The 24,213-nt window shown below is 39.2% G+C and overlaps 1 protein-coding gene across 1 annotated transcript in view; it reads right to left on the bottom strand.

Annotated features, from left to right (window-relative positions):
- The window catches only part of LOC103696246 (protein MON2 homolog), a 107,800-nt gene that overhangs the window by 48,988 nt on the left and 34,599 nt on the right, over positions 1-24,213 (bottom strand). The window contains 13 exon segments of the mRNA XM_039131905.1: positions 985-1,041; positions 1,043-1,158; positions 1,243-1,329; positions 1,973-2,032; positions 2,107-2,121; positions 2,123-2,166; positions 2,297-2,385; positions 4,691-4,788; positions 5,110-5,167; positions 5,263-5,390; positions 5,477-5,625; positions 8,809-8,872; positions 13,546-13,618. Of these exon segments, the coding sequence (XP_038987833.1) occupies positions 985-1,041; positions 1,043-1,158; positions 1,243-1,329; positions 1,973-2,032; positions 2,107-2,121; positions 2,123-2,166; positions 2,297-2,385; positions 4,691-4,788; positions 5,110-5,167; positions 5,263-5,390; positions 5,477-5,625; positions 8,809-8,872; positions 13,546-13,618 (1,038 nt within the window).

Below are 24,213 nucleotides of genomic sequence, written 5' to 3' on the forward strand. Positions count from 1 at the left end.
AAACTCTTGCAAGACTTTATGTTTTGGTCAATCATCAATTCCTTCATTTGTTAATCATGTAATTCATCCTACTTCTATAACTGATAATAATGTTAAGCTCCGTTCTGGTTAAGAAATGATTTCAACTTTAAACAAACCATCAGTTTTAATAGTTCACATTTTTTAACTTTGACTGTATATAAAATGCCGTCTTAAAATTACACATAACATTTCTAACAGTTTAGTCATTTTAAGGTCGGTAATATCTCAGGAAACTAAAGAGCATTTACAAATAATCATTAAACAATCATGCAACACATAAATACACACACAAAAGCAACTAGTACAAATAAACTGGTACTTTGAAAAATGTATCAGAGGTCAATGAAGAAAAGATAATAGTGACATTTATGAAAAGGATCAGGTTGACCCAGATCCATCATTTTGTACCAGATCCAGATGTTGGACCTATTCATCTTTACTGAAAATGCTGCAATAAAATTGCAGCACCTTATGCATAAACCTATAACCTAATGTATCACCCAACCACATTGGACCCCAGACGTTCCACAGTGGACCCAGACCGTACATAATCTCGACCAGTTTCAAACTCTTGAAATCCCAAAAATGACTTATGTAGGTGCACCTTGGTGAAGCCATTCTTTTAATATGTTAAGCAAAGGCAACGAGATCATCTATAAAGGATTTTTGGTCGACTTTGAATGTTCTATTGCACAAAATTAGGTAGATGAATTCTCACAAATGCTATAGAATCTAAAATTTATATTATCTGTGTGAAATTCTGAGAAAATAATTGGAATAAGTTGATCAGGCCAATATCCCAATATGCAATGGGTATTTAATTGAAAAGTCCTGTATAACCCAAAAGGGAATCTCAGTCACCGCTAGTGCGAAGATTAGTTAAAATACATCAGCTACGAGAAAGAAATACAGAAAAGGTATCTGCAGAGTAGGATCAGATGCTTCAAATTGAAAACTACTTACTGTGGCAGATTATTCACAAGTATGGACATCATACGCTTCACCGAAAATGCAACGGTCCATTTTGCTGACTTGATGTTGGGAATTTCCAGATATGTATTGACTTGACAACTGATATAGTGCAGATAGAAGTGACTTTACAGCAGAAATCTGCATCATTGAAGAACTTTCGAACAACTTGCAAAACAAAGAAACTGAATCAGAATGCAAGTCAGAGAGAAATAATAACGTGCCAGAAAAGTGCCCTATTTTTCTGCTAACCTGAGAATCTAAAGAAGATAAGATGTGAAAGTCACTATACTGCCCAGATGTATCTCTTGACAACCTTGAAACAGAAGTTGAAACTTCCTACATTCATAAAATATGTTAAAACTTAAAAAAAAAAAGAAAAAAGAAAAAGAAAAACTTCTGATGGTGCTTACTTTTGACAATGGAAAAAAAATGGAACACACTTGTGCACTAACTAGAGCCATAAAGTCAGACAAAGGTGTGCCTTCGCGCAGCAGTAGGGTTGCTCCATCGTGACCTAAAGGTCACAGGTTCAAAACACGGAAACAGCCTTTCCACACATAGAGTAAGGCTGCATACATCTAACTCTCCCCAAATTCCCAAATGGCGAGAGCCTCGTACACTAGACCACCCTTTTAGATCCACTAAGTCAAACCATACTATATGTATCCAATATTGAGAACCAGGAAAAAGGAATAATGGCATGTTTGTTTGCGTAATATTTATATTGTGATATCTACAATGGCTCAAATGGACTAAGGAGAGGCAGAAGGGTGAAGGAGTTGGAGTCTCTTGGGAAAAGCCATGATTCCACAATTGCAAGACTTTCACTAACCAGAAATCACCTATTAAGATGGGTTTACTATCACTATAATATAGGGATCGAGAGATTAGATGTCATCAGCTATCTCTTTGTCTACAACTGCCAATAGGGGATTATGAATTATTTGAGGAAATATTGATTTCCAATTACCAATCTAACCTGTGTAGAAGCATGTGGAGAATGGATGGCTCGATCAAGAGCTGCTAAGGTCTCCAAGACCTACAAATTGAAGTGAATAGTTACAAACACCAGGAATATGTTTCACTTCATAGACAGTAAATATATAAGCATACCAACACCCAAGAAGGGTCCCAGAACATTGTGTAAGCGGTGTGCCACATTGAAGAGTGTCCCTCAATGCCTGAAGTGGAACAACCAAAAGAATCAATTAACGCTTGGGACTGAAAACTTGGAAGAAATAACATGATCAGCAAGCAAACTTGCCAAAGAACCAGAAAGAAAACAGCAATACAAAGTCTAGACATGCTACCTGCACATTCTTTGGGGTCAATACAACATTATCGTGCTGATCAGGTAACTGTTCTGGCTTCTTCCCAGGAGATAGTAAAGCACTGATGAAAGTTAAAATAAAATACAAGACCGGCCCGGTTAAGGGTGAAGCTTTGCATCATCCATATTGTCGATATTATAAAATGACTATAAGAAAGGGTGGAGCCAGGATTTTCACTTGGGGGACCAACATAATACATTTGCAATGAATGACAGAAGTACACAAATAATAAATATAAAATATTGTTAATAAATAAGGTAAACAGTATAAATCTATTGAAGTTGTTGATGTTCGTAAAAGAATATTACCATAGTCTTATTGGGATTTATGAATTAGTAAAGTCAACAATGACTGAAAGTTAAAGTGTTCTTATTATAGCAAAATAATTTCCTGTCAGCTTTTATTGTTTAAAATAATACAAGAGACCCATTTTATATTTCATTCTCAAGTCCCTGCCCTCCGGAACTCAATAATTATATCAACCTTCTTTGATGAAGCATTTAAAATGAATAGCTTAAGGAAACACTACAAAAATGATCGTATGCTTTTTGGATTTCAAGCATGCCTGACTCTCATATCTATATAATAGGAAGTTAAAATTTTCAAAGCTCAAATGTTTATTAGGTGCAACCAATATAACTTCCAGAAGCTAAGTGGGGAAGAAACATGTGTTACAACTTACAAGTATATGAATCTCTTTTTCTCTCTCCTTTTACACAAAAAATTCGAAAGAGATTACCCAAAACAAACATCAAGGTAACTATATACAACAGTCAGAAAAGACCCTTTTTCTTCAGAAGGAAATATAAACACGAGAGACACTATAGAACATACTTATGTTCCTAGATCTCCATACTTTTTCCTCATTATCCCTCAATAATTGCTCCCATTACTTTAAACTGCTTCGAACTTTCCCTCTCATTCCTCCCCATCTCTTTTTCCTTTTGGAAAGTACTCCTCTCTAAGGATTAAAATCCTGGTTCATGATTTGGTCCCGCTCAATATGGTAACAGGAAGGGTCAAAATAGACTAGGAGAGGCTGGAATGACTATTTACAACAAGAATGAAGGGGAAAAAAAATTGTTCCAAGATGCCAACCCATCCCATGTGTCGATACACAAGCATCCTGGTCCATCTCAACCAATAATACATGATAGTTGAGATGTCCCAGTTCATGAATGAACTAGCATCCCAAGGGCATCCTAGGTATTATCCTCTCATCAACATGATAAGGTACCATGGGATGCACCAATACCTGAATCCTTTCTCCTCCTCTCTTAATTATCACTTCTTCCTCACCTAAAATCTAACACACACCAGTCTGATCTAACCAAACCACCTAACCTCTCCCCATCTCATAATATATGGATTTTGTTTGAAATTATATGGAACTTGGGGCACCTATTATAGTATTTATATAGAAGAAAATTAGAGAGAGTGAAGGGGGGGCACTTTTCTAGTATTTATAGGACTAACAAGTTGTTAGGGGACCACATACTAATACTCTATGGGACTTCAAGATTCTAAGGGGGGCCATGGACACGCCAAACCCTTGCATGGATCCACCCCAGATTTAAGAAGATTATGCTGCCTAATTATGGGCTAGGAAAAGGATATGGCCATGGATGAATATATTACATCCTTATAAGGAAAATTCTTGTCCACTATGGTCATGTGGAAGAATTTCAACTATACCTAGTTTTGACATACAACTAAGAGCCTAAGAATGCATACCAAAAAATATGCATCAAACAATTATGGTCTATTTAGGATCAGAAAGCATCATTTAAGATGTACCGAATGATAAAACAACAAATTAGGATTTTAATCCTAATAAAAACATCAAAAGATATCAAGAAACATCAAATTAGAGTTAAAATCATTCAAAAAATCAAAAGAAATTGATATAGTTCATTAAATGTCACAAAATTGAAAAAACAAAATAAGTAAAAAAATTGTGTGCCGGTTCGGAACCGGCACGCCAGCTCATACCAAATCAGTAGCTGACCGATACAAGGCATGGTACCGGTTCAGCTTACCTTGATGAAAACTTAATTTCTCTTCATCTCAAGTCTACATTTGTGATGAAGTCTAGTTCTGCACATCCATGGGAAATTTTGACTGACGCGGTAAAGCAATAACATACAGGATAATGATAAAGCATAAGTGGCTGAATATGCAAAGCTTATTATACAACCAAGCTAATGCTAGAAGCAAAATGTAGAAATATAAACTGACTGCGAAAATCTTGCATAAGTTGCAAATATTTAAATCAATAACTATATAAAGTGCCAGCAACATTTTCCATTTATTTAAATAAGATCTCATCTATATTAGTAGAACCAACTAGCTTTATGACGATATACCTCCTCTTCTCCCATTCATTTGGAATGTTGATTGTAAATTTGCATAGAGAAGCCAGAAATGAGTTCAGTGGTTCTACAGCACGAAGAACTCCACAGGCCTGAAATAGTGAACTTACAGATAATCATTCATATTGAAGTATATGCAAGTGTAATAGACAGAAAAAATACATTAGGTGCTTTTATTTGGGATGCCAGACTAATGTTAGGTTCTCTAACAAGAAGATTTGACATGCTTAACAAGATGATTATATAACCAATCCATATTCTAATGAATATGCCAATGCTTTTAGAACTCATGGGACTTCATATAGAAAATAACATACCCAAAAAAAGATATATCATGAATGTGATGCAAAGAACAAGCTTTTGTACATCCACCCTAATTCTTAATACTTGATGCGACTCAAAAATATGATCACCTGAGTAAATGCTTGATATCCTTTCAATATTTCCAATATTATTGCTTCCCCTTGTGACCTTCCAAAACACAGTCATATGTCACCTTATAGAAAAAAAAAATAAAGTAGAATATGACAAGACAAATAAGACTTCAGGCGATGCATGCCTCCTACCTTGTTAAGATAAGAGATAAAGCATCAAGGATGGTCAACCACGTTGAGTTAACAATAGATATGCAGAGAAGGGCTGTTTTCCCAGTGCATTCTGCTGGTGGATCAGAATCAAATCTGGGGGACTCAAGCTGCATATGGGGCAACAAATGAGCAAATTTGCCAAATAGTACATTAGAGCACTACCTTCTCAAGAAGGAAAACTGTCTAGCCTCACCTCACCAACATCCACAGCTTCATCAGTCAAAGCAGCAACAGTAAACACAACACCCAGAAGACCCTCAACTGCCAATGTGATAGCATGGGCTTCACTTGCAACCACAACAGCAGCATTTGATGCATCATTATCCATGCTCCATTCAATTCCTGCAGGCATTCTACTTAGCATTGACATCAACTAATCTGATTAAATGTCTCATACTCTAAATCTTATGAGTCTTATAAACATGGAAAAGAATTAAAAAACAAAATCAAACAAACCATGATAATGGAATTTAAGGAAATACTTATTTTTTAAGGAATCTATAGTTACAATTATTAGTGATAGACAGACCATGAGGTAAAAAAAATCATTTTGCAAATTTATCCATCATCAAAAATCTGAATGCTCCCAAGCAGCACAACCATCAGGTTTCTTATGACCTACAATGGGTTGATATTTGATAACCTTGTTAACCATCCAAAAGCAAGGAGATACTAGTTGAAAGATCTTAAGGTAGTAATTTTGCTATGAAAGACAGGGTAAGAGAAAAAGCTTAATTGCATACAGTTTCACAATAGATTACATTATGGGAAGCATAAACATAAAGAAATAAAGAGAATACGGTTAAGGAGATGAGAGTCTAGGATTTGATTCTTGAACTTCCAGACCAATGAATTTCAGTGACTTGGATGGTTGAAATTAATTTAAGGATCTGAAGTACATAGGCTCAATGGATTCCCAAAGATTAGTATAAATGGAGCTTCAATACTGAGATAAGGTTTGAGTCTTTGAGATTAGCAACACTTGTGATAATGAGATCTCAAGTTGAGGAAAAAATGAAAGGTTAATCCTAAAGAAGACGAGTCTAAGGCTCAAAATAATTAACAAAGTAGCTATCACTGCTAATAACCTTGTAATCCAAGATGTAACCTACGAGAATGTACTTGGCTGCTGTTCTGAAGAGCACAATGTAGTCAGCAAAAACACCCAGAAGTGCATATACACCCACAAGTAAATTCAAATGAGGAAAGGGCGAGTATAGAACTTCTAAAACTTCTATGTAGGTATGCTATACCATACCGAACCAGACGATACAAAGCATACGGTACCGTAGCTATTCGGTACCGGTATGCGGTATGAGAGGCGCACTGACACTCGGTACGCCGAACCAGCCACCGTACTAGGCATACCGATACAGTAGCAGAGTGACACCAATACAAGACCCGGTACCAAGACAGCGTATCTTGCTTCTATATCATTAAAACGGTGGAGCATTAAGCAAAAAAAATACCGACATTATTGAAATACTTTGCTTTTTACAGAGTGCAGGAGTATCAGCAGTTTTGGACACTTGCACATGCATTTTTTGTTCTCTAATAGGAGCATCATACTTATGTCAAATTAAAAACTCAAAAACTTGGAACATAATACAGGTATCTTGTTGGCGTAACACTCAAATGCAGGTATGCTTCAAATCTCAATGAAATGGAAATAGATCTTGATTGATTGGAAATGAATCTCTGCATAGCTGGTTGGGAGCTTCCATGGACAATGAAGACTAAACTTAAAGAGAACAAATTGAGTAATAGACTAGCGCCTCTAGTCTTATTTCCCTCGGGGAGGGAGCCTTTATCCGACCAAAAACAACCTAGTGTATGGGCCAAAAAGAACTACTTCTATTTATTGCACGAAATGTGCAGCTACTAGAGGGGCTGTCCTACAAAGGAAATGCACCAATGACTGCCTATAGCAGATAGTCAAAAGGAATGATTGGTGTAAGAATTTTTCACTGATCAGGTGTGATCAGTCTCATCCGTGTAAGAATTTTGAATTCCTAAAGTCCCTTGAGGCCTCAGTCTTATTGTTTGAGTGATTTATTAGCCCTATCTAATTTTAACTATTTTCTTTACATTTATTTGCATTTTTTTCTTTAAGTTTACTTGGTTATCAAGTGACCTCATCTAGCCATAAAGATGCTTGAGTTTTGAGCTACTTCAATTGTACTTTAAGCTACCTGCTGTACAAGCCACCTTACTTGGTCAATAGGTTATCTAGGCATGAAGGCTAGCTTGTAATTTTATTTTAGTGGAGTGGCATTTTTGTCATAAGCCAATTTTAAGTTACTTACAAATAGTGGCAGCCAACCAGAATTTTCATGGAATTTTGATGAATGAAGTTAGTTTTCTTCATGTGAGTTTCCTTCGTGCGATACAAAGTTGGATGGGAGGTCTTTCTTCTCTCCTATCCTTGTACTTCTCTATCTCATTTATTTTTCATTTTGAGCTGTTTTCACCATCTTTGCTACATAGATCTAAACCTTAGTCACTAAACTGTCAAAACCTTATAGCTAGTTATTCTACCTCAAATCCTATACCATTTTCCACTCTCCTTTCATCTCAGTCAAAAACTCGACCCTTTCATCCCTCCAAAACACATCAAAATCCTAGAATCAAGGACTGTTTTGACTCCTTGAAGTAGTGTGAAGCCTTTACCCCCACCCCCACCCCCCTTCTCTTGACTTCCATTAATAGATTACTAAAAGATCTCCAAATTGCTGATTAAGGGAGGTCATTGTGTACCACTGCTGATTGGAATTGGAGAGCTTCTTAATACTTGGAGGATGGCATCAGATGATGAACAATCACATCTCATAAATAGTTTCTTCAATTTTGCTCTTGCATTTATTTCTATCAGTAGAATCATGGTTGATTTTTTTAAATAATCTATATCTGATCTCAGCTCTACTTGTCTAAAGCATCTTTTAGCAATAGATAGCATTGCCTACTAGGATCTTTTAAGTAGAAAGTTTTCAAACATAACTTTCAGTTTTTGCTTAAACATTTGTGCTTGAAATCATCTTAGACAGCATATACAGTCTATCCCTTTAGGCTGTCCTATGTCATTTAGCACTTGCATTTATTTTTTCACAAAGTTGCATATCTGTCATGCCAGTGTGTACCTAGTATTGGCACAGGGACAAAAAATTATACTTTCTTTCATTACATGACACAACCAAATTCAATCCTGTCTTTCTAAACAAGACAACAAGAACTTCTATCGTACTTTGTGACACCCAGTATAACTTTTCTTTCCTTTCTTTTTTGTGGAAGGAATGGCAGTATATAGCTTCAAAATTGGAATAGGTTAATCAATATCAACCAGTCAAACCCGTCCAGAGACATATCAACCCTAAATAACTAAGTTCCGCAAAAACATTCTATAAGCACTAAATGAGAAACTATTCTGGCCAGCACTTTCTTTTGAATCTGATCCTTTACAACGATAGTGAAATATGTGTAATTAAGCAATTTAAATTAGCATCAAATCTGAAAAATTATGGATGGTACCTTTAGCTTTACTGCTAAACATTCCTGCAACTGCTGCAAGACTCTCTTCACTTGAATCTGGAACCTAGAACAAGAAGAAGTATTGTATGGAAGTATAATAGGATTATAGCTTTAGTAAGGCAGTCCCACAAAAGATAAAATATGCTTCAGTCAAATAGCATCCTTTATGCTCAAAAATGATATCAGAATAAAGCTCTCCCTACAAACTTTTGAAATACATTCAACTAAATAATGAAAAAAGATTTGATCATCCAAGATGAAACTTCTGTTTATTTCCAGCAGTTTTATTATCATATCATTTTATATTGCTTAAGCTAAGATCAAAGAACGTGAGGAGCATGGACCATAGATGACCAACTTGGAGAACAGTTCAAATGACTCCCACTACCAAGCAAATGAAAAGAAACAATGTTACTTTTTTTTTTTTCAACCCACCTTGATTTAACTTTTTTACTGCTTATTTTTATTCTTAGTTCTAGATTTTAGCTATCACCTATTATGTCATTATAACAGCAATATCACTATGCTGTGTACAGACTACAACTTCGCACACAAACACACACACACACACACAAAGAGAGTAAGCAAGGGAAATATATATATATACACACACACACACATACATACATGTATGTAAATGGGTGTCCTTATACTTGCACATGGGTTTTTCAAAACCTCTTGCTTATGCATTTGGTCCTCCGCATTATATGGCGCTAATAAAACAATATAGTATGTCGATTTTAGGACTCCTTGATACATAGGCAAGGGCTCTCCGAAATATATGATTTCTATATATGAACATTTTAAGTGTTTTAGATTACATCTGACGATTTAGATTTTGGATTTGCAATTTGGATCATTGAATTTTGTAGTGGCTATAAATTCCTTTCTCTATCCTCTAGCATTATAACCATACCTAATATGGGGAGTACTGCAACATACAGTAGTGTACTGAGACCTGGTATGTCCCCGTACCAGTGCCAGTACTGATGTATGTACCATATGGACACTCCATACAAAATCCGTTACCAAGGATGTAGGCATTGATTACAACAGCACCTTAGAAGCTACACGCACACACACATACATACATACATACATACATACAAAAACATGCATATATATGAGAGATACTCTGCTCCCCTCGAGAAGAGAGGGTATTTATACCTCTCAAGATGAGAGGTTATCCACTCCTCTCCTCTCAAGATCCACACTATTGATCATGATGTCACTCCTCTCTATTCACCTTTAATAATACAAATCATGAGCAACAGTGTGGATCTCCGATTTGGATGTAACTTTAGAATCGAGAGCAATAAATACACCTTCCTCCTAAGAAGGAGCAAAGTCCACCTCATACATACATACATATGTATACATATGTATACATATGTATACATGTATATATATAGTACGATGGACTAGGCTACACTCGAGTGTGTCCAAGCATCGAATCCGGTTGTCTCGGCCACCATTGGATCAGCACGGATCTTGAAACTTAGAAATCAACGGATAACAGCAACCCCTCCACCATTACATAAAAAATAAAAAAAAAGGCAGAGCAATAATAGGATAGGACAACACTCATGCCTTTTTCCTCCTCTCTCAGGTCCAATACTCATCTTTAATGGGATGAGATGTGACATGCCACCCTCTCTCTCTCTCCCTCTCTCTCCCCTACCCTAGGCCAGATCCTTTTTTGTTTATTTCTCTGATGTTTGTGCTCATTTCTGTAGACTAGGTGTTCATCATCTAGAGGTTAATGTTTATTGTGCTTACCTTAGTGTTTAATTCTGTAGAGTCAAGTGTTTACTCCCAAGAGGTAAATAATTATTTTCGAACACTTAGCATTTACTCCTCCGAACTTGCTGTTTATCCACCGCCGTTGTTTATTACAAGGTAGTCCTCACCTAACCAAGATATATTTTTCTGTCTATATCTGCAATGTTTGTGTTTATTCTCGCAGACCGCGTATATATTATTTTGGTGTTAGTGTTTATCCTAGACGGAGGAGGGGGAGAGAGAGCAAACATGGGTGGGGAGTGTTCCGAGAAATGAGTGTTTATTCTCCAAATCACATGATATTTGGTATGCAAACAGTTTAGAAATAGCATATCACATACAACTGTTCGGACCAAGATCCGTCGTACCGACGTACCAGTGGGCACCGGTACCGATATCGAACCGAGCCGAATCGGTACCGAACCGAGCCGAACCGGTACCATACCGGTGGGGCTGGTTCGGCCGGGTTTCAGCCCTGCGTCTTTTTTTTTTGGGGGGGGGGGGGAGTTCTCTCACTTTTGAAACTTTTTTTGATATTTCTATGTTTAGGTTTAAGATTTAAACTAGATGGTGCATCTTATTACTTCCAAATGATTTAAATCATGAGATGAAGAATATAAAATATCTTCAAATTAAAATATAATCAATTACATACATTTAAAGCACTCTCGGATATCTAAAATTGGGTCAAATGGCGATGCTTCTCGTCGATATCTCAGATGCACCATATCAATATCTATGTCCGTATGAGTCATAGACTGTCTGTGGCTACGAATAATAGGATCCAGTATACGACTCGAAACCCGATACGTTTGTGGATCCTACTCCACGTGCGAGGTCATTTGCAGCAGCATTGCATCCTCCTACATGACCTCAAGAAGCATGTCTCCTATATGCAATCGGATCGTCGCGTGCTCCATCAGATCGTGCGTCGTGGTCCCTATCCTATGTAGCATACATAAATTGGGACTCACCGATGAATCGAAATCTACCCCGCAACTGTCTCATATATGATGGTCTTATGTCCACTTTCTTTCTGGCCAGTAGATTCACGACCACCAAAACTACTGCTTATGATCTCTAAATCTGAGTGAACTGGCTCATCCAAACTCTGTATTGGAGCTGCAGGTGCCTTTTTTTTTGTGTGCTTTGCAACTTTCTTCTTATCCTTCGTGTCACTCATTGTCTGCTTACCCTTTGTGCCACTCGCTGTCTGCTTACCCTTCATGCCACTCGCTGTCTGCTTACCCTTCATGCCACTCGCTACATGCTTATCCTTCGTGCCCCTCTCTATCTGGCTATGTTGGAAAGATGTATGTCGACCTCCTGACCAAGTTGATCGGACGACGTAGTGGCCTCGTCTAAGCATCTCTCGATCATATCTCTGCGAGGATGTCTCGGACAAGAAGTCATATGGTGACCAACTCTCCTGTGGTTGTGGCTGATCAGCTAAAAGAATTCATGTATATCATCCATAGATCTACAACATATAATAAAATCAAGCCCAAATCAAAAATTTTGGCATGATCTCCTCTTATTTTGCAAATTTCGAGCTATTTTTTCAAGCCAAAAAATAGAGAAAATAAGATAGCAAAGAGGAAGCACACCTTATTTAGGCTTGGATCTTTCTTCAATCGCGCTAATCGGCGTGATTTCGCAAATTTGGGAGAAGGAAGAGTGGTTTAGCTGTTTTACGGCAAAATGAACTTCATAAAAAACTATTGAAAAGGCCTTCGGCCTTTCCGACACTTCTTTTTAACAAAAGAAGCAGAGGGGGAGGAGACCCGGTTCCAAATCAGGTCGACTCAGTGTGAACCGGATGGTTTGCACAAGTTCGAATGGAACCGACCAGTTTCGGCCGATTCGGGCCTTTTTCGACTGGTTCCGGTTGGTTCGGAACCCGATCCGGTTAGTTCAGAGCGAGAACCATTTCAATAGGCGAACTGATCTGATTTTCCACCGGATCGGCTCGATACGGGCCGAAACGGGCAGTTCGGTCCGATTCGGCCTACCTTGACATAAATAGCATATGATTGAATTTAGAGCATTAGATGTTTTAACATACTTTATTGGCGCACCATGTTTACATGATTGAATACAAGGTTCGCCATACCATACCAAACCGGATGATATGGGTGTATCGTACTGCACCGGTTTGGTACCAGTACATGGTACGGAGGTCGTACCAACACTCAGTACGTTGAACTAGCCCCATACTGACACAGTGATAGTATATGGCACCGGTACAGGGCCGGTACCGATACAGCGTACCTTGATTGAATATTTATAAGATATAGTTTGTGTCAAACTATCATGCCTTTGACTTAATCATTTAGTAAAAAACCTCGTCATGAAGACAAGTTGACAAAAGAACAATACTTTGGTTGGATTGTGGAAATTTTTCTTTAGATATCCAAGTTGATTGTTTGGGCAATTTAGCATAAAATGTAAATCATGCCTCACTATTACTTCCATGTTTTCACATAGTAGTGAGCAGTTTTAGAACACTGTTGAACATTTCTATCTAATCTTTGTGAAGATCTGAGTCTTGACTGGACGTAAGGCAAATACATGAAGGAACGGTCTCAATTAGTTCATCATCAGCTGATGAAAAGAATCAAGTGACGAATAAAAGGATGGTTGGGTTGCTTGAAATGGAAGGAGTCTACAGCAACAACTCTTAACCAGGTTTTTGAGGACACATTTATTTAGCCTAGAGCACAAAATAATGTGAGTTCAGAGCAGAATATCCCAATCAATGCAAGTCACAAACTATAGAGCATACAAAAGAGTGACAGGATCAGAACTGTAGTTTAAATTTTAGTCCAAGGCAACCAATCAGGGTATGCTAATTATTCCACAACAACTAACTACAAAGTGATGAAGAAATGCAATAAATGTGGACAGCAAATCACTGTGTAACAGCTGGAGAAAAAAAGATAAATGAACACATACCAGCTGAATAGTCGAAACAACACGAGCAAGTGCTTTAACCATATTCTCTACAACATTAGTATTTTTTGGATCCCTACAAAAAAAAGCAATGATTGAGTAAAGAAACAACTAAAAGGCGCACAAAGCATCCAAAAAGATTAAGAGAACCATAGAATTAACCATGATATCTAATTTAGTTAAGTCACGTATACATACATATAATATAAAGAAAAACTTCGAAACACTTCAATTAAATCGTGCACCTTGGCATTTTCAGGTGCCAACACTTTTTTGATACTTCATAAACAATGACAACATGCTCCTTGGCACTTCATGAATAGTCTCCTCAACTCCAGTCAATCAGTCAACATTTGCCACATATTCCTAGAGTCATGCTGACCAAGGTTTGCCATCTCAGGACCGAACCTCATATTGGTACCATCCTATTACAGTGTCAGTAAACGGTATGGTCTGCCGTACCAGTACGTACCGGCCGGTACGGGCCGGGCCGGTACGTACCGGTCCGGCCTGGAATCCGGTACCGGATCAGCGTGGAATCCGGTACTGGTAGTTTATTGTTGGAGAACCGGTACGGGATCAGTAAGAAACCGGTTCGGACCGGTACGTGATCGGTACGAGACCGGTACGGGACCGATTCGTACCGGTCCAGGCCGCTACCGGTACGCCGACCGGTACCGGTACGGCGGACCTTGGTACACGGTATGGTGTGCAACGACGAGATGTACCGAGTGTCTATATGGTAAGAGACGGAGTGCTAGTTCGATACCGGTACGGTACGCCCTGTACAGCAAACCTTGATGCTAATAATACAGTACTTTACCTCTAAACAAAATCTCATGCTAATTGTTATAATATAAAGACCTTAGACAATTCTATCAAATGAATCCTTTTCCTAGTTTTTTGCTAATTGGGTAAAGTGTCAACATTCTCTTTTTTTTTTTTTTTTGCAAATCATGTATAATGTGAGCAAATTTTATCCCAAAAGTACAACAAACTAGTCAACTTAGCCTAGCACAGGAGTTAAAGAAAACTTTCATCTGAGACTAATCACCTAATCAGAACTAGCAAGTTTCACACAAACTTTTGTGCTTTAGGCATAAGGTAATTTTTGGGTAGAACTAACTTGAATAACACTAAAACTATTCATTTCAGGTTATTTCTTTATTTTTCTTTTTTACATGTTCATCTTATTCTTGAGCCTCCAAGGAACATTTTCACCACAATAACTCAAATTTTGTGAGTTTGAAGAGGATTTGAGAGTGGGTAAGTTTGGACAAAAGGAACTTAAAAAGAAATGCAAGACTATAAGATATTTTGTTATGATGATGATTTATATTTTTGACAAAAAAAAAGAAACCCTATATCATTGCTTTTGCTCAAAAAATAACCAAAATCCATATGGTTTGCCATACCGGTTGATATCGATGCATGCCGACCGTACCATACTATACCGGCACTAAACTAGTACGTGGTATGGGAGGCGTACCGAGTATGGGTATGTCGAACCAGCCCCCATAGCGGGTTTACCAACACAATACCAGGATGGTACTAGTAAAGTATCCAATATCGAAACGATAAACCTTGATCCATATACTAGGTTATATGTTTCTACAAAAAGTAAAAAAATACTTTTTTATTCAACATGACCACATAACAGGGGACTCTAATGCAAAGATATTTTAGTTTGTGTTGATGCAGGAAAAGGAGAGAAGACCAAGGTAACTTTGATGGAGTTTGATGGAGGTTGTGATACATGAGGATCCACAAAGCTAATTCCAGATAGTTTGGTAGTTGAATAGAGCGAGATGGTTATGATTATGGTTATGGTTCACATATCTCTATAATATAATTTTTTTAACTTTTTAAAATTATCTTCACATTATTTTAAGGTATAAAGCACTAATATAATGGTAACACAAGCAAAGGTTTCGGGCTACTCCAAATTGACATGTAGCATATCTTCTTGGCTTCCTTTAATTTTTCGTTGTGTTAAAGTTCATTTTCTATTTTTATTTTGGTCAAAAATCAATAAATGGAAGCAAAGAATTCAAATAACTAAATTAAAGAACTCAAGAAGGATGCCAAGAATAACCCATTAAAGCTAGATGTTGCATAAGATAAGAAAAACCATGAGCAAAAAATGGGCTACTTTGGTCAGGTAGTTTATTTAATAAAGTAAACTAAATATTTAGTAAAGTAAACTAAACTACCAAATGATTTCAGAAGTAAAGTGGTCCCCATTTACAAGATGACTCCAACTCTACATGGAGATGACCAGCTTAAAAGGTGATTGGCACGTGCCATAAAGATTAAGGGCTTAGAAGGATAAGCTCCGGCACTGTGTGAAGTATTGGGAAGAAGAATGCATAGATCTAAAACAACATAAATGGAATTTCCGAGAAGAGATTAAGAAACATGTGCTACTCCGAAACATTATTAGGAATAATAGGCGAGTCCTTAATGATAATTCCTCATAAAAAGTACATACAATATTTATATCTTAATATAAAGCAACTTACGCACATAAAACTTTGTCATCCAACACCATAATTCACTTATTCAACACAAAGTGATCAATAAGCACTTTATTGACCTTCGCATCAATTATTTTAAGTCTATGCCCATTCAGACCATTCATATCTATATTTTTTCCAGATATTTTTTAAAAAAAATCAAAAACTATGTGAAATTAATCTTCCTTTAGTTTCCTTGTATGACTGCATTCTATGCAATATATGTTCTGGCCTCAATATTTTTATTATTTATGCATATATTAACCAAATTTTATCAACATCATAACCGACCTACTATCATCAACAGACATAAGGATGTACAAAGTGCCAAGTAGTAAAACTTTTGCTTGATTAGCGTGTACAGATTAAAATCCACTTGTCCAAACTACATAAAAGCCGCTTCTGTTACATATGTTGAATATACATTTCATCTTCAATACCCACCAGACTACCTCTCTCAATGTTTAACAGTACCCTTTATTATTTCAAAACAAAGTATAGGTCCTGTATTCTGTGCTTCCAAAGATTGTCCCAGTAGAAACTAAAGAAAAAGAGAAAAACAATAATTGACACACCAAGATTAAACAAAAGTTGATCACTTGATCCTTTAAAATCTTTTTCACCATTGCCCTAGTGGCTTGAACAGAATTTGATCCTTCAAATTTTTTTCTCCCATTACAGTGCTACTCAGTCAAAATAATGTGTCCCAAGGGACATGGCACAACACGCCAAACACAACATGATATAGCACGAACACAATAATCCTCATCTCTCCCAATATTTTTCAATAATCCACATTTCGCCACAATGACACCTTAAATTTGATGAAATAATCCTAACTAATAGATTTAAAATTAATAACACAGATGAATGTATATATTATAAAAAGAAGAATAACAAAATTATAATCTTATGTCTATATGTAGATGATATCCTAATTTTTGGAACAGACTTAGAAATTATTAAAGAAGTAAAACAATTTTTATCTCTAAAATTTGACATAAAAGATTTAGGAGAAGCAGACCTAATCCTTAATACTAAAATCATGAGGAATGAAGATGGAATAACTTTATCCCAAAACCACTATGTGGAGAAGATTCTTAAAAAGTTTTACTACTCTGATTGTCATCCTGTATCTACTCCCTATAATCCAACTCTTCATCTAAAGAAGAACTTAGGTGATCCAGTCAATCAAAGCTTGTATGCCCAGATCATTGGTTCTTTAGGATTTCTTGCAAATTATACCAGACCTGATATTGCATACTCTGTAAACCGACTGAGTAGATATACTCACAATCCTAATAATGATCATTAGACTGCTCTAAAAAGAATTCTCAGGTACCTTAAGGGTACCATATCTCTGGAATTATACTATTGTGGTTATCCTGCTATTCTAGAAGGCTATAGTGATGCCAACTGGATCAGTGATACAGTTGACACCAAATCCACCACTGGTTTTGTCTTCCTTTTAGGAGATGCAGCTGTATCATGAAAGTCTAACAAACAAACTGTAGTGGCTAGGAGCACCATGGAATCTGAAATGATTGTCCTAGATACCACCAGCATTGAGGCCGAGTGGCTTAGAGATCTATTGATAGATTTACCTCTTGTGACTTCACCATTACCTTCTATATCTATTCATTGTGACTACAGATCTGCTATAGATAAATGCAATCAAGAAAATGCAAATGTGAAAATGAATAGGCACTTGAAAGTGCGCCATAAATCATTTAGATACAAATTAAAGAATAACTTGATTTCACTAAATTTTGTAAGATCCGAAAGGAATCTAGCTGATCAACTTACCAAAGGATTCTCTAGAACAATGGTTCTAGAGTTGGCAAGGGGGATGGGGCTAAGCCCATAAGTAAAGTCACCACAGTGGTAACCCAACCTGTAAAGGTTCAATGGGTAGAAACAAACTAGATAGGTGACTAATGAGGAGCACTATTTGTTTTTCCCATCCCTAGAGCAATAGTACTCATAAATAGCAAGGGTTAGGTTGAGTTTTTACTCTTAATGAATCCGAGACCCATGAAGCAGGATACCTACTTGCTCGTACCCTTTTTTAGGATTCACCTATATGCGTGTAGTCGTGAGGCCGCGACTGTGGAAAGTGGGCTGTTCCCTAATAACACACATGAAGAGATACATGCGCATGGCCATAAAGCGCAAACCGGCTTCGAGCATGTTCACGCTATATTATGTGTGCTATTGATGAAATCTGAGCCATGGACTAAGGTTCAAGGCATAGTCCACCTTAGCTCCACAGAGGTAATCAATTGTCACTAAGTGAAGGTTCAAACCGAAAGGTACATACACCTATTACATAATATAAGATACTCAGTATTTTATTTTGATTTTAAATTTTTTAAATATTTAATTTATGCGGGGGATTGTTGAATAGATCAAATATTTTAAAATTTTGAAAACCAAATTGGTCAACGGCCAAGTGGCAAGCATCCGCGCACAAGCAAGAGAGCAAACATGGAAAAATTTCCAAAGAAAGTAGGCCATGACAAGTGTCATGCATCCAGCACAAGAACAAGCATGGAAAGGCCCCTCGAAGAAGGAAGAAACATGGACGGCCAAGATGCAATCAGCCGATGGATCAAAGGAGCACAAGAAGACACGTCATCAATCCGCAGGAGGGCAATCTGCTTCTTTTGACGTGCCTGAGCCTATATAAAGGGCTCTAGGGATCATTTCAAAGACAATCAAAAATTTCTTTTCTCCCCAAAGATTTTCTGGTGCACCTGAACTAATTAACATAGAGTTAACCATATTCATTAAGGTTCTATTCTTTCTCTCGGCTACTCCATTAGATTGGGGTGAATAAGGAGCTGTCACTTCATGAATTATCCCATGTTCTTCACAGAACTGGGTCAGCTCAAATGAGGTATATTCACCTTTTCTATCAGACCTTAAGATTTTAATCTTTTTATCTAGTTGGTTTTCAGCCTCTGCTTTATAGACTTTGAATTTATTTAAGACCTCATTTTTAGCTTTGATAAGATAGAGGTGACAGTATCTAGAAGGTCATCTATGAAAGTTATAAAATATTTGTTTCTACCCCTTGAGGTTCTTTCTGAGTCACATACATCACTATGTATGAATTCAAGAAGATCAGAATCTCTACTTACAGAGTAGAAGGATCTTTTAGGTAATTTGGCCTCTACACATATCTCACATTGTCATTATTCTTAAGTTCTGATTTTGGGATTAAATTCAAGTGCATTAATCTTTTAATTGAACTATAGTTTATATGTCCCAGCCTACTATGCCAGACAACAAAAAAGTCAATATGAAGAACAATAGAATTTTCATTCATAGATGGAATAATTACATTGAGTTTAAACAACCCATCACAAAGAAAACCTTTTTCGATGAAAGAGACACCATGGGTTACTACAACTTTATTTGATTCAAAAACAATTTGGTATCCTTGTTGGACAAGCAAGGATCCACTAACTAGATTTCTACGAATGTTTGGAACATGGTGCACGCCTTGCAGAGTGAGGATCTTCCCAGAGGTAAGTATCAGATCCACTTGTCCCACTCCAAGCACGCGCACCACAGCATTGTTACCCATGGTCCCAATTCCTCTGCATGAGATCTGATAAGATGAAAATCAGGAGCGATCAGAACAAACATGTATACTAGCTCCGGTATCAATCCACTGGTCAAGTGTTAATTGTGCCATGTTAACTTCAGGTATGAAGGAAACAGACCTGATAGCAGTCTCAGAGGAGTCAGCCCCACAGGTCACCATGTTGGCCTGGGCGCCAGAAGTGGCAGGACCCTTACTTCTAGGTTGATGAGTAGTGATCTTGTAGAAGCATTGGTTAGCCATATGGTTGGTCCGACCACAGACAAAACAGCAACGAACAGATTTCTCCTTCTTTCTCTTTCTTCTGGTTCTGAGAGAAGTTGGGTTTTCTGTTGTTGGGCTGAAAGGAGTTCCTATGGTTGAATGATTTCTTCTTGAAGGACTTGTTGTGGTTGGGACGGAAAGAACGATTCTGATTTTTGGATTTGGGCTTGGATTCAACATTGTTGACTTTGGGCAAAGGATTGGAGGAATGGGATTTTTCTGTAAGGCGATGTTCTTCAATCCTAATAGAATTTAGGACTTGGGTTAGAGACAGATCACCTTGGGTGTAGCTCAAAGTCTTGGCAAAGTCTGACCAGGTAGAAGGAAGTTTGTCTATAATACATGCAACTTGGAAAGACTCATCTAAGTGGGTTCCATTTGCCTGGAGTTGAAGAATCAATGTTTCATATTCATGGATTTGATCATTCATAGGTTTGGAATCAACAAAGTTAAACTTGCTAAAGTCAGAAGCTTTGAATCTCTTTACCCCGGTATCATCAAGTCCATATTTATTTTCTAGGGTATCCTAGAGATCCTTGGCACTCTTAGCTATATAATAAATATCATAAATATATAATATTTAGTTGGTTTCTTCTGGAGTCCTGGTGGAGGAGGCAGCATCAGTTTGAGAAGAGGAAGGAACAGGGTTTAGATTGTTGCGAGTAGGAGGTCGTGAAGCAGATGGGTTAGACCCACCAATGGCGGAGATCAAGCCAAGGGTGGTGAGCCAGAACCGCATTTGATTCTGCCACCTTCTAAAGTTTTGACCATCAAACTTTCAGGTTTAGCACTAAGATTTTCAGATGTGTGGGAAGCCATTAATTTGTAGCTTAACACAGTTTTGACACCTATGGAAATGAGAAGTTTTATGTCAAATTATTGCACTGATATTTAATTTGAACTTTAGATGTCTAGTTGAAAAATCCAAAGAAAGTAGGCCATGACAAAAAGTTTCGAGACAGTGAATCCATACATCCATGTCCCTTCATCCCAGTTTTTTGAATTGCCATTCTGGATTCTTTGGGACACCTAAACAGACATGCATGTCATTATCCAAGTCAAAATGCCCATAAATCTTCACCGTTCCTTTCATAAATAAAGATAAGGATTACTTGCCTTTTAGAAGAAAGCTAATGGAATTTAATAAAGCTTCTTCATTCTTATAATTCTTACAAATAGTTACAGGTTCATCTATGTTCTCAATCCACCCACCCGTCAAACTAGGATTCATCGAACCATCCCAGACCAAGCAATTCGGGCCATACTGAACTGAACCAGCTAGGAACCGGAACAATTCGGCCTCTTCAAAGCCCTATGAGCCCTCCCTACCCCCTCATGGCTTTATTCTGTCTCTCTCTCTCTTTCCACCATGAATCGGAGCTTTGAAGCCCCACCGAACCAACATCGGAGGCTCCACCAGTACTCAACATCAAATACCATCATCACTGACTAACGTCGACGCCGACGCCAACGCCAAGGCCCACAATCGACGTTGAAACCAACACCAACTCTGATGGGGACATCAGAGCCCTTCATCCAGATGATCCTGAGCCTCCGGATTGAGTCAGACTCGGATTGGGTCCATTTGAGTCCGAGTCATTTTCTTTTATTGCATTATTTACTGTCTTAGTCAAGTTAATTTGGTCCGTTGTTTTATTATTAGACTGGTCAATTGGGTTTATGTAATTGGGTCAATGTGTAAGGTCTATATAAAGACCACCCCTCTCATGTACGAGGCAATTGATGATTGAATGAAAAAAACCCTAGCCTCCTTGTTCTTCTTCTTCCTCCTCCCCTTCTCTTCTTACTGCGTCTCTATAACCTCTTCTTCCTTCTCTCTCCCTTGTTCTTCCCCCTTCTCCTCTTTTTTTTGCAGTTGTGCTACATCAGCTTGGTATCAGAGCCCCGGCTTTGCCCCTGTTGCCAAAGCCACGATCCAGGTTCTCTCCCTCAACTTCCCACTGTCCACCGTCCCTACTCATTCACCCCACCAAAATCCCACCTGAAACATCATCCCTGTCTCTTCCCCTCGGTGCTCACCAGAAGATCACAAAAAAAAGAGAGGTCCCTCCCTCCCTCTTGGTTCTCATCAGAGACAAAAAGAGGGGAAAACCCCTGTTCGTCGGCCCCATCCCGCCGGCCGCCAAGCCCGCAGCCACCACTCCCACGCTCCACCACCGCTGCATCGCGCCACCGCCAGGCCAAGCGCCGCCTCCTCCGAAGTGTCGCCGCGCGCCCCAAGCGCTCCGCCACCATCGGGCACCCTATTGCCGCCCGCGGAAGCCTGAGACCGGCCGCCTGCGTCGTGTCCGTAGAGGGGACCGCCGCCGTGGAGCCCCGCGGTCGGTCGCCGCAAGCCCACAGTCGCGCCCTCCGTCCGCCCGCAGCCGCCGCCACGATTATCGGCACGCCCTCCCGTAGCCATAGGGAGGTTGAAGAAAGCCCTAACAGGTAAGTACCGAGCCCGTTAACCCGCAACCTGTTAGCCCGGTTCAGCTTAAAAAAAAAAAGTGTCATGTGACCCGCACGTGACGGATCCGTAAAGGGTATCGGATCGGGTCAAACCCGTTAACCCGAATCCTAACGGGTCTGAGTTTAAAAAGAGAAAAAAAAAAAACCTTACCTGTCATCGCCGCCTCCTCTTCCTTGCCGCCGCCCTCCACTGCCCCTTTCGCCGCGCTCCGCCCTGCCTTCGCCGTCACCACCGCCCACGTAGCACGGCCCCACCGTCGCTGCAGCGCCGCCAAGCCGTGCGCCTCCTTCCCCACGGCCGATCGCAGCGCCGCGCCACCCATGCCTCGTCGCCACCTCCGCGCCGCTCAGCCTCCTCATCGTCGAAGCTGCCGCCACCACCTTCTTCCCAGCTACCGCATCCGAGCCATCGTCGACCGTCCTCGCTACCCGGATCTTCACCGCTCTGACAGACACCCAAAGCCCACTGTCGACCCGCTTCGGGCACCTCCCCGCCGGAGTTCGAGCCATCGTCGCCGCTCTCACGGCCTCCATCACCGCCGCTGCTGTTGCTCTACCGCACCGCCTCCTCTTTCTCCGTCGGCTGCCGGTCCCAATCTCCCTATTATTCCCCCCTCCTCTCAGTCGTTACTCATCCGAGACACCCTTCCTTCACTACCATAACACACCAAAGCACCCCTCTCTCCTCATTAGCCTTCGGGCAATGTCCGAACAACACACCAGAACCCCTGCTGATCCATTGGTCCAACAGTGCCCTCCTGCCAGTCACTCCCATCAGGTCCGAGCCACGCCCCTGAGGCCCATCATCAGACCCACCGAATTTTTTTGATCAGGCCCCCAAGTTGCTGATATCAGGTCCACCGAGTTGTGATTCGACCAGATTCGCGCCATCCGACAAGCCGCGCACCGATCGTCGCCCCAGTTCACGAGCACACGATTCTGGTCGACTACTTCACGACAGGTGATAGGTTTCCACTTTTCTTGGGCTTGTTCATTTAATTATGTTGTAGTTCTCTTGCATGATAGCCACATTTTGAAACTTATATTGCTGTCACAATTCAGAACATTAAACCTTTCACTTCCGAACCCGCCCTATTACCCATTAAATCTTGATATTAAATTAGCACACCTTCGTAACAGGACATTTCTCAATATTATTCGATCAGATTACTTTAGGATCAGAACTGTACTACTTGATTGCAATCTAATTTCTTAAATTGAATAATCTTAATCCTTAATTCCGAATAACCGAAGTAAAAATCAGCAACATTTAAACTTTAATTTATTCTTGTGAAAACTTGCTGATCTCTGAAATCATAATAGATTGCATTAGTAGGTTGTCCTGCATCATATTTATTATGGTTTCATTAGTGACACTGCATTTCACATCATCACCTAGTGTCATCATTGTATGCCAACCCGTAGTGATAAGGAGTACTATTTCAATCAACCTAAAACCCCTGTAGCTACTATGAATTCCGACGTTGTGAGATCTCTCATAGAACAGCTCGATGCCATGCGGGCTGGAAACGAGGAATTCAAACGAGAGATCCATGAGCTCATGCAAAATTCTAAGACCCCTAAACCACCAACCCCCATTGCAGCCCAACCTAAAATCGGCTTGACCGCACTACCTATAGTCCTTCCCCATCGCCCTATTAACCAACCACCTCCCGATCATCAACGCAATCTAGATGAGAGGCTGCTGCATACCGTAAGAGTAGAGGCCCCTACCTTTGCTGGTCAACCCGAGCCAAGCGTGTATCTCGATTGGATAGCCGCCATGGACAATTACCTTGAGTGGAACGA

This window comes from Phoenix dactylifera, chromosome 11, assembly GCF_009389715.1.
Source record: "Phoenix dactylifera cultivar Barhee BC4 chromosome 11, palm_55x_up_171113_PBpolish2nd_filt_p, whole genome shotgun sequence".
Lineage (NCBI taxonomy): Eukaryota > Viridiplantae > Streptophyta > Magnoliopsida > Arecales > Arecaceae > Phoenix > Phoenix dactylifera.